This window comes from Grammomys surdaster, unplaced genomic scaffold (assembly GCF_004785775.1).
Source record: "Grammomys surdaster isolate TR1022 unplaced genomic scaffold, NIH_TR_1.0 371, whole genome shotgun sequence".
NCBI classification, from domain to species: domain Eukaryota; kingdom Metazoa; phylum Chordata; class Mammalia; order Rodentia; family Muridae; genus Grammomys; species Grammomys surdaster.
Genome location: NW_021604790.1, coordinates 861,727 through 873,906, shown reverse-complemented (window position 1 = coordinate 873,906; position 12,180 = coordinate 861,727). Strand labels below are relative to the sequence as shown.

The 12,180-nt window shown below is 45.0% G+C and overlaps 1 protein-coding gene across 1 annotated transcript in view; it reads left to right on the top strand.

Annotated features, from left to right (window-relative positions):
* Stat5b (signal transducer and activator of transcription 5B) overlaps positions 1 to 12,180 on the top strand; it is a 69,579-nt gene that overhangs the window by 39,543 nt on the left and 17,856 nt on the right. The window contains exons 2-5 of the mRNA XM_028780335.1: positions 2,069 to 2,206; positions 5,932 to 6,088; positions 8,795 to 8,884; positions 9,715 to 9,889. Of these exons, the coding sequence (XP_028636168.1) occupies positions 2,079 to 2,206; positions 5,932 to 6,088; positions 8,795 to 8,884; positions 9,715 to 9,889 (550 nt within the window). The 5' untranslated portion in view covers positions 2,069 to 2,078. The remainder of the gene's footprint in view (positions 1 to 2,068; positions 2,207 to 5,931; positions 6,089 to 8,794; positions 8,885 to 9,714; positions 9,890 to 12,180) is intronic.

Genomic DNA, 12,180 nt, shown 5'->3' with positions numbered 1-12,180 from the left:
ACATTACCAAAAGCAGTGTTAGAGCAAGTCTGGTTTTAACATCTTCCTCCTCTTAACATGGCTTCTCCACTTTGGGGAATCCCAGGTCTCTGCCAAATGCACTAAGTTCTCAGGTCTGTCCGAAAAGGTTCCTAGTAGTTTCAGAAAGCCTTTATTTATTTATTTGGTTTTTTTTTTTTTTATTTGAGTACGCTGTAGCTGTCTTCAGACACACCAGATCGTTGTGAGCCACTGTGAACTCAGGACCTCTGGAAGAGCAGTCAGTGCTCTTAACTGCTGAGCAATCTCTCCAGCCCCCAGAAAGCCATTTTCTAAATGGTGCTTTTGTTGGTGCAGCTTGTTTTAGTTTTAGTGTTGTTTCTTTAAGAAAGGCTCACGGGGCTGGGCGGTGGTGGAGCACGCCTTTAATCCCAGCACTTGGGCGGCAGAGGCAGGTGGATTTCTGACTTCGAGGCCAGCCTGGTCTACAGAGTGAGTTCCAGGACAGCCAGGACTATACAGAGAAACCCTGTCTCAAAAAAAAGAAAGAAAAAAAAAAAAAAAAGAAAGGGTCACGGGAAGCCCAAGCTGGCCTTGAACTCTTGATCCTCCTGCCCTCACATCCTGAGTTCTGGGATTATAGACTCTACCACAAGAGCCCATTAAAAAGAAAAAAACAAATAGCCTCACTATTGCTGAGACTAGTGGCTCAAGCCTGTAATCTTAGGTTAAATTAGAAGACAGCAAGTTTAGTGGGCCATGGTGGCACATGTCTTTTATCCCAGCACTCAGGAGGCAGAGGCAGACAGATATCTGTGTTTGAGACTAACCTGGTCTACAGAGTGAGTTCCAGGACAACCAGGGCTACAAAGAGAAATCCTGTCTCAAAAGACAAAACAACAACAACAAAAACCCCAAATAAATGAAAATAAAATAAAAAGATGACAAGTTTAGGGCCAGCCTGGGCTACAGAGCGAGTACATAGTCAGTCTCTCACTGTGTACTAAGACAACTTAGACACTGTTTCCAAATAAAAAGTAAAAAAAAAAAAAAAAGTCCTGGAATATAGGTCAGCCATGGAGTTCTTGCCTGGCATGGCCCAGGTCATAGGTTCAATCTCCATTACAAAAGGAAAACAACAACAAACCCTACCAAAAACCACCAAAAACTGGCCCTGCCACTCACCATTGTAACACAGAAGTCCATTCTTCTAGCCGACACAAACTGTTTCTGTGTTGGACTATGCATGCCGTAATTTAACCGAACATTGTTCTATAAATTCCATACCAGTAACTCCAAAGGTGAAGGAACACTGGCGAGCTTGGCCAGATAAGCCTCTGCTCTGGGTAAGAGTACAGCCTCTAAGCTCACTAACGTAAACACGCAGGCCTCAGTTTGTCCCGAGTTTCACCGGTCTTTCAGATCCTGTTCAAATGGTAGCATCTTCCATCTCACAAAGCCCAAACACCAAATCTAAAGTTACTTTTCCGGTTTGCTCTGCTGATCACTCACGATGACTGTTGAAATGATGCTTATAACCCATGGCGGTTTCAAGCAAACGCAAAGACCAAGTCTAGGATATCAAAGCTGTTCGAGGTGCCTTCACTAATGCTGGTTTTTATGGTTATGTCTTTTGCGCTGCAATAGTCAGTGCTTCATAGATCCATCTGGGGCCCTTCCCACGGCCATGCTGAGTGTCTACATTTTATAAACATGATAAAGCTTGAAGTCAGTTCAAGAGAATTGATCCTGGGCAGGTGAGATGGTCCCGTGGGTGAAGGCAGTTACTGAGCAACCTGGCACCTTGCGTTTGATCTCTAGAACCTACGTAAAGGTGCAAGGATAGAAACGGCTGCACAAGATCATCCTCTGACCTCTACACATTCACCGCGGCACGTGTGTACCTGCACACACATTGCACACAATAATAAAGAAAAAAATTTTTACAGACTTGATTTTTAGTGTACCATAAGGAGAGAGAACATTCACTTTTAAACCCTGTACATATTTATTCCAGTGGGTTTGAAGGGAATGGGGACTAGAAACAAACAAACAAACAAATGAATAAATCAAGGTCTTTGTTTAACAGGTTGTGAACCATGGCTATGTGGATACAGGCTCAGCAGCTCCAGGGGGATGCCCTCCATCAGATGCAGGCCTTGTATGGCCAGCATTTCCCCATCGAGGTGCGACATTACTTATCACAGTGGATCGAGAGCCAAGCCTGGTAGGTGAACAGTTTCTATATCATCTTTTGGGAAGCACAAGGATATTGAACTTTGATGAGAAAAATGTTATAACTGAGACTCTAAAAGTTGTGCGTAACCTAGGCTTAGTGGTCCCCACCTGTAATCCTCATGATGCTAGCTGAGGCAGAAGGGTTGCAAATTTGAGGTCAGCATAAACTGCAGAGTGAGTCCCTGTCCCTATCTTTAAGAAGAGGAGGAAGAGGAAGAAGAAGAAGGAGGAGGAGGGAAAAGAAAATGAGGAGGAGGAGGAGGGGGAGGGGGAGGAGGAAGAGGAGGAAGAAAAGGAGGAGCTTTTGTGTTGGGCTGGGTGTGTAGGTTATGAGGCTCTGGATTCAGCCCTTAGGACCTGTCTCCAAGAAAAGCTGTTTGAAAATCTTTGTGTAATCCACAAAAAGGTATTGTTTTAGATGCAGGGAGATGAAATAATTCTTTTTTTTTTTTTTAGATTTATTTAGTTTATTTATGAGTATACTGTAGCTGTCTTCAGACACACCAGAAGAGGGCATCGAATCTCATTACGGATGGTTTTGAGCCACCATGTGGTTGCTAGGATTTGAACTCAGGACCTCTGGAAGAGCAGTCAGTGCTCTTAACCGCTGAGCCATCTCTCCAGACTGAAATAATTCTTGAAATTTTAATTTTTTGTTGTTTTTTAATTATGTATATGTGTGTGTGTGTGTGTGTGTACATATATGGATACATACACATGAGGGCAGGTATCTGCAGAGGCCAGAAAACAGCTGGAGCTGGCGGTTCATGTGGTTGCGAACCACCCAGTGTGGCTGCTGGGATCTGAACTCAGGTCCTCCAGAAGAGCAGGACGCTCTCCTAGCCACACAGCCATCTCTCCAGCCTCTGAGCTTGCCTTTTTTTGTTTTGTTTTGTTTTGTTTGTTTGCTTGTTTGTTTTTGAGACAAGGTCTCTCACATTTTGAGACAGGCCCTGGCTGTCCTGGAACTCAAAAGTGCTGGGATTAAAGGCAAGAACCATGCCTAGCTTTTTGTTTTTTTTTCAAGGTAAAGTTTCACCATGTAGTTATGGGTGGCCTGCATTCATTATATAGACCAGACTAGTCTTAGACCCAAGATCAGTCTTTGACTTCCATGTGCTAAAATTTATATCTTATAAATCAGATATTTAACATATTGATTAATAATTAAAACATTCATTCATAACTCTCTGTTTTTGTTTTTCAAACAAAACAGGGTCTCACACTATGTAGCTCTAGCTGTCCTGGAACTCACTCTGTAGACCAGGCTGGCCTTCAACTCAAAGAGATCCACCTCCCTCTGCCTCCCAAGTGCTGGGATTAAAGGCCTGTGCTATTACACCTGGCTTGAAACATTTATATTTTACATTTATATTTACATATGCAGACAAAAGCACTCTAAAATATTAACAATGAGGCAAGATGACTCAGTGAGTTAACAAACTACCCGCCAACCCTGATGTCCTGGATTTCAATGTCATTACCTACATGGTAGACGAAACTGGCTCCTGAAAGTCATTATCTGACCTCCACACTGCGCTGTGGCATCCATGTTGAGACACACACAGACACACACACTGAATGGTTTTTTTTTTCTTTTTAAATACTAATAATGATTACATTTCAGTGTTGACTTAGCCAACATTTTTATCTTTATTACGAATTATATACTTGAGCTTTAGAATTGTTAGATCGGTATAACACAGTCCAGTAGCAGTGCAGTGGTAGGGCAAAGCTTCCTGCACACAAGACAGCTGGACCACTGAGCAGCACTCTCCTCGGCCCTGCCACATCCTCATGAGCCATCAGCAGTGCCCGGCAGGCAGTGCGTAAGGCAGGGAGCTTGCCTATTGGCCTCAGTCTGCCAGTTAGTGTGACAAGTTCATCAGACTAGCCAGGTTTTGACCAGGGTGGGGGGCTCCTCTTTGTTGTCGCTGGAGAAGGCTGTCCTATCCGCTGGAGTTGCTGCCTTACAGAAATTGCAGCAGCTTGTTAGCAGGGCTCCGTTCAGAAACAAGCCTGTCAATGGAAGGCAATTTTTCTAGGCAATTAAAAAAAATCCCAGCTTCATATAATTAAGAGGGGAAAAAACTGGCTAAATATGAAAACATCAAACACTCCTCGGTCAGTCCAGCCCCTTTCCTTTTCTTTCTGTTTTAATGATTTGGGGAATTTTGGAAAACATTAATAGGAAGTTTCTGTTGATTTAAAATTTCACTTAGAAGCTAGAGATAAGACTGCCAATCGGCAGCAGAGCATTTGTCCAGCTCACCAGACCTGGCTCAATATCACGAAAGAGAGAACAAAAGCTGGCTTTCATTTATTTGAGCACAATAGCACACGCCTGTAATTCCAGCTACTCAGGAAGCTGAGGCAGGGGAATTACTTAAGCCTAGGAACTCGAGACTGTCCTAGGCAAATGGGCTTTCGTCTAGCAGATTTCCTGAGTGGTCTATTTATTGAGTAAGCTTTGGGAAATTTGGGTTGATGTTAAGGAAAACCTGGATTTTAGATAGTTTTTTAAAGAAGTAAAGATATCAATGAAGAGTTTCCAGCTTTTCGTATTGAAGCTGTCATGAAGTCTCTTGTGGTAGAAAGTGGTTGAGTCCAAATTGAGAACCAGACTGCTGAGTTCTGTTCAAAGACTGGATCCTCTCAACGGTGGGCTCCCAGTCGGAACAGAGTGCCAAGGCTGTGCCTTCAGCCCTTCTAGCCTTCCACTTAATACATATTTTATTCAACACATAGAGTATTCACTTCTAAAAGTTGGCTTTGTCACTGCCCTCTTCAGACACAGGTCAGGTGGTCCCTGGAGACACAGTCTCAGGGCTTTGGTTTGCCTCTGCCTGGCTGTTCACCACCAGTCACTTGCTAACTGCAGGGATTTGTGGGTGGCTGTCTTTTAGCTGCCACTGGCACTCTTCCCTGGCTGTGGACCTGGTCAGCAGTAATTAGATATTATTTCACCCTGACAGCTGTTTGGTTTGTCAGCGCGCTAAGTCACTTAAGTATTACTCAGCAGCAAGTGTTGCCTAACTTGGTTGACAAAAATTTTAAAAGGACAAAAGAAAGAAGATAAGAAGGAAGTGGACCCAAACCCTGTCACCAACTGAACGGCACTGAATGCCACGAAGTCTGTGGACTGGCTTCTTGCCTTCACGGGATGAGCCAAGCCCCACATCTGCAATGATGACAGACAATTCTCATGGGTGTAAATACGTGTAGGCACCTTCTGTCCTGATGCCTCCTTTCCAGGGTTCCTTAGGAAGGGTGGCCTAGAACCAGTCAAGGTTGGAAAGGACATGCAGAACTGTCTTGACCTTGTATCCCATACACCCTGGAGATATGAGTCTAAACTGGAAGTTAGCAGACCCCTTTTCCCCTTCAGAGTGCATAAAGAAACCTTTCCCCTTCATTCCTAGGAGGGGATGGGTTAATACCAGAGTCAGTCAGTGAAGGAAAGAGGGAGTATTTAGAGAAAGAAATGTGAAGTTCAGGTAAGATAATTTAGAGTCAGGCATTGTAGACATTTAGCCAACTTATATTGAGGTGTTTCTTAACACACAAATTATAGAAGAAATCATGCCTAAGATTCACACGATGGCTCACACCTATAGTCCCAGCACCCACAAAACAAATGTAGTATGTAAAGGCTGCATGTGTGCAGGCTCCTGTGCATGTATGTATACAGATTGTGTAATTTTTTTCCCCTAGGGACTCAATAGATCTTGATAATCCACAGGAGAACATTAAGGCCACCCAGCTCCTGGAGGGCCTGGTGCAGGAGCTGCAGAAGAAGGCAGAACACCAGGTGGGGGAAGATGGGTTTTTGCTGAAGATCAAGCTGGGGCACTATGCCACACAGCTCCAGGTGGGTGTGAATGCGAGCCGCACTTAGGCCCTGTCCCTCTGAGGACTTCTTCATTTAATTTTCTGTAGACACGTGTTCTGATCTTTAACCCAGCATTGTAGAAATGCGTGTTCCATGCACATGGTTCTGATTGGCTTTGTGGTTGTGGCTGTTACCTTCTTTGAGACAAGAGTTTCCCCGTGGGGCTGGAGAGTTGGTTCTGTGGTTAAGAGCACTTCCTGCTTGTCTTGGGGTTATTATTGCTGTGATGAAACTCTATGACCAAAAGTGAATTGAGGACAAGAGGGTTTATTTGGCTTACACTTGCACATCACTGTTTGTCACTGGAGGAAGTCGAGACAGGAACTCAAACAAAGCAGGAACTTGGTGGCAGGAGCTGATGCAGAGGCCATAGAGGGATGCTGCTTACTGTTTTGCTCCCCAATGCTTGCTCAGCTTGCTTTCTTGTAGCTCCCAGAACCACCAGCCCGGGGTGGCCCCACCCACAATGGGCTGGGCCCTCCCACGTCAATCACTAATTAACAAAATGTCCTACACGCTTGCCTACAACCCAATCCTATCAAAAGAAGGCATTTTTCTCCATTGAGGAGCCCTTCTCTTACAACTCTAGCTTGTGTCAGGTTGACACAAAACAAGCCAGCACACTGCTCTTGTAGAGGACCTGGGTTCAATTCTCAGCACCTACATCAGGAGACTCACCTTTAACTCTAGCTCCAGGGGCTTGGACCCCTCTTCTGACCCCTACTGGCATCCACCCACATAAGTGGAATACAGACACACAAACACATAAATAAAAATAGAAAATAATCTTCATTAAAAAGACATGAAAAGTTTCACTATTTAGGTCAGATTGGCCACAAACTGGGAATCCTCCTGCATCAGTTCCACTCCACCCCCAATGTGGGCTGTCGGTGAGCACCACTCCCAGCCATGACTTTTATTCTCTCTTTTAACTTATTTCAAAATAATCTTGAATTTGCAGAAAGTTGAAGCAATGGTACAACAATCCCCCTGCACATGCTCAGGTTCATTTACGTTACCATCTCTCTCTCACATCCCTCTCTCCCTTTCCCTACACACACACACACACACACACACACACGTACATACACACACACACACACATACATACACATACACACACACACACTTACACATACATATACACATACACACATATACATACTCACACAATTCACACACATACAAACATGCACAGACACATACATACACACACACATACACACACACATTCACACACATACACATGCATATACATACACAGACACATACATATACATACACAGACACATGCACACACACATATATACAATTACATACACACTCATACACAAATCACACACATACAAAAATACACATACACACATACTCACACATATACACATACATACACACACAGACACAGACATATGCATATACATACACAGACACATGTACACACACATATATACAATTGCATACACACACATACACAATACACACACATACAAAAATACACATGCACGCATACTCACACACATGCACAGACACTTACATACACATACATACACACACCGACACATACATATACATACACAGACACACACATACACACACATGTTCTCTCTCTCTCTCTCTCTCTCTCTCTCTCTCTCTCTCTCTCTGTCTCTCTCTCTTAGATGAGAGTAAGTTACATGCATTCTATCTCTCCCCTGAGTATCTTGGCATGTATGTTCCAAGAACATGAACTTCCAGTTTCGTGTGTTTAACATTCACACAGACTTTGCTTACTATTCTGTCTCTACTGTCCATTTGTCAACTGACTCATAAATGTCCTGAAGGGTATTTTCCTCCCTGCAGTCCAAGGCCACATATGGTATCTAGTTGTCAAATCTCTTTGTTGTTTTATCTGGTTTGGTTTCAGTTTTGAGACTTGACTGTTTTTTGAGATGAAGCCCCCATTGTAGCCCATGCTAGTCTTGAACGTTAAGCAACCATCTTGTCCCAGCTGTCCTGCCCACCTTTTCCTGTTCTTTAATATATAAATGTTCATTTTGCAACCTTATTTTGGCTCTGACATTAACATTTTAAAATAGTCACTTATTCCCTTGTGTTTAATAATCTTATGTATTATTTTTAAATTTGTGTATGGGTATGTGGGTATGTGCACATGAGTGTAGTGCCTTCAGGGGCCAGAAGAGGGCATCAGATCCCCTGGAGCTGGAGCTACAGGTGGTTGTGAGCTGCCTGACGTGGGTGCTAGGAATAGAACTCTGGACTTCTGTAAGAGCAGTATGAGGTAGGGACTCACCATGTTGTCTAAGCTGGTATCAAACTCTAAATAACTGATGCGTTGTCCTTCTGGGATGCCCATCTTCCCTCACTGTGACAGTAAATCTGATTATAACTGACAGGAAATTTCAGAGTCCTGTGTCTTGTCTGCTGTGGCCTTTTAAAGACTTACCCATTTCCAAAAATGTTTCTGTAATGCTTTTGGCATTAAGATTCAGAAACTAAAGCAATCTCACCTTCTTACTGTAATTGCATTTCCTGTAATGTCTTTCTCCCCCTCCTGCCCACATGTGGGAACAGCACCGCCCATGACTCCACCGTTATTGTATCTCTATCGTGTGTGCTCCCTGTCCTGAGTCGGGTTAACCCACAACAGAGCGGAGCAAAGTGATGTCTGCTGTTGTCCTCTTTCAGAACACATACGACCGCTGCCCCATGGAGCTGGTTCGCTGTATCCGTCACATTCTGTACAATGAACAAAGACTGGTCCGAGAAGCCAACAATGTGAGTGTGCCCATGGGTGTGGGAGAGGACCTGGAGATCCCTTCTTGGTTCATTTCCCTTTGGACCCCACTTTGTTGAGGTGACCCAGTATGCACTAGCATCTCTTTAGGAAGCTGATCTTAGCTTTATAACTTAAGTGAGGCTACAACCACAAAGCAAAGTGAACATGTGCAAACTAATTTAATCCTGAGCAAACCATTTTTGTGTTGAAGCATGCTCACAGTCAGGGGAGATTACTTAGTAGAAATTTCTTCACACTCTCTGAGCTGGCTACTGAATGAGTGGGTCACACCAAGTCACTTAAACAGCCGGATCCACAGGGGCTTTGTGCATGCCTCTCCCATAACTTCCTCTGAAGGACTTCAGATGCCTTCAGAAGCCTTTGGGTGTGGCTTCATCCATGATAGAAACAAATGACTTCATTCCCAGACTGCCTTGAGAAAGATACAGACCACGTAATATTCCCAGTGTGTCCCCAACAAAGTCACAGTCATGGCATTGGGTCAATGAATGAATATGGAATCAGGGTTATAATCATCAGGAGGAAGACCCAAGTGACCTGTGGGGAATGTGGAGTTCTAGTTTCTCAAAGAAATGAGCATATCCTCTGTGGGACAGTCTGGTGGAGGTCAGAGCGGAACAGAAGTTTTTACCATGAAGGAAGCCTGTCAGGTCTCCACACACTTTCCATTCTACCCCGATTCTCACATGTGCTGTTTGTGATTTCTTCTGACCTCAAATTTAACTTTTGGGGTCTTAGCTTCACCTAAGGATTAAGACCGAAGGCTTCCTCCCACCCTCCCACCCTGGATCTCCCCATCTGTCCCCAGGGGAGCTCTCCAGCTGGAAGTCTTGCTGACGCCATGTCCCAGAAGCACCTCCAGATCAACCAGACGTTTGAGGAGCTGCGCCTGATCACACAGGATACGGAGAACGAGCTGAAGAAGCTGCAGCAGACCCAAGAGTACTTCATCATCCAGTACCAGGAGAGCCTGCGGATCCAAGGTAAGGCTGGCAGCGGGATCCCAGACACTCCCGGTGGTGGGAGTGAGGTCTAGAGCAAGCTCTGAGGAAGCAGAAGAGAACCTGGTTCCATGCTGAGCCAGGCCTTTGTCTGAGTAGAACCGTTCACACTGAAGAAGGAGCTGGGCAGCTTAGGGAGAGAACGTGGCACCTAACGGGAAGAGTGTGGGGCCTCACTCAGGTTTCCTGTTCTCATGAAGTTTGGGGTAGCTGTAGATGTTTCCTTTTAAGGTTTAAGGTGTTCATGGACTGGAGAGGTGACTCAGCAGTGGAAAGCAGTGGGCTGCTCCTTCAGAAGCCCTGAGTTCAATTCCCACAGGAGCCAATGGCCTCTTACAGTATGCATACATACAAACAAACACCCATATACATAAGTAAATAAATCTTTGCCAGGCATGGTGGCGCACATCTTTAATGCCAGCACTTGGGAGGCAGACGAAGGCAACTGTGATTTTGAGACCAGCCAGACTGCAAAGAGAGTTCCAGGACAGTTCCAGGACAGCCAGAGCTGTTAAACAGAGAAATCCTATCTCACAAAACAACCAAGAAAGCATTCATAGTTTAATAAATAGCTTATAGAGAACATAAGATAATTGTATAGAGTAAGCATTTTTTAGAGTAAGCATTTGTTTGTTTGTTTGTTTGTTTTAGACAGGGTTTCTCTGTGTAGCCCTGGATGTCCTGGTACTCACTCTGTAGACCAGGCTAGTCTCGAACTCAGAGATTCCCCCTGCCTTTACCTCCCGAGTGCTGGTATCAAAGGCATGCACCACCACTGCCCGGCCTAGTATAGGCATTTTATGAATACAGCCTTGCTGAAGTGATAAGTGGGAAGTACAGCACTTCTAGGAGCACGGGTGTAGCTCAGCGGTAGAATGCTTTCCTAACGTGTGAGCCCTGGCCTCCATCCCCAGCACGGAAGAATCTCTCTTTGTAGTGCCTGCCATTGAGTTGTATGCATTATTCAGGGCTTTCCTGTGACCCTGTCTGCCTTATGAACAGTATTCCCTAGCCTTTGTTTTAAGGCACACAGAATTGGAGAATTCTTCCAAGAGTTGTGGAGTCTAGGAAGCACTCCCTCTTAACTCTACACTTTCTTCTCCACGCATGCATGCGTGCCTCAGACTCTCAGAGGAGGTTGGAGCCACGGCTCAAGTGATTAAGAGTGCTGGCCTCTTTTGCTTAGGACGTGGGTTTGATTCCTAGAATCCACTTGGTGGCTCAAAACCATCGGTAACTGCACTTCCAAGTAATCCAGTGCCCTCTTCTGACCTCTGTGGTCACCAGGCATGCACATGGTACACAGGCATCATACACATGAAATAAATCTAAAACCAATTTAAAAACTAAGAATCTCAGAAGACGTCTGTCCCCACACCCCCAGGCACACAGCCAGTGTCTTCTAAGGCCATGTGTGTAAAGCACAGCACATCGCTAGCTATGCTGACATTATTTACTGACTCCCAGGTTTCCCAGATTATAAATCATTGGGAAAGAACTATGTCTTTTAGCTCTGTACCCTGAGGCCAGCATAAATGATAGTTGTGGGCTTATCCTGGCTGTCTTAATGTTGCTTTTGTGTGTCCCAGCTTGTGTGTCCCTGGGGCAAGGACAAGGTCAATGTGACATGATTCTCAGAGGCTAGCCATGAACTTCAATGAGACATGCCAGTATGCACAAATTCTTGGCAAGACCAGAGTAAGGATGCTGGGCTACTCAAGGGCCACTGGAGGGAACATTAATGCCAGCAGTCTGGTCTTTTTCTGGGCATGGAGCAAGGAAGAAAGAACAAGGAAGGTTTGCAAGCAGTGGTAACGGACAGGTAGCTCAACCCTGGACATACTTGATGGAGCAGAGCCGACGAGGACTCTTTACATGACTCTGGGGTTTGTCTGTATGTATTGAAAGACAACTGAAGATGTCAGCTGGGCGAGTGCTCATCTGGTATGCAACAGTCCTGGCTTGATCCCCAGCATACACAGAGAGACGGAAGCATTAGTCTCCAGAGCAGCCCACTGAGCTGCTGTCAAGATTCTTCACAGATGGGAGACTGAAGCATGGGAAAGACAGGGATTCATCCAAGTTTGAGCAGCTGATAAACCACAGGGTCACTCATACACACAGTCCACCATCAAACCTGATGGCCTGTGGGGAGGGCAGGATGACGTCCCTCTGTGTGGGGAGTGGGGAGGCCGGCCCTTCTAAGCAGTTGCTTCCCCATCAAACACCTGTTCCAGCTAGGAGAGACCAGGTCAGAAACCTGTTCCAGCTAG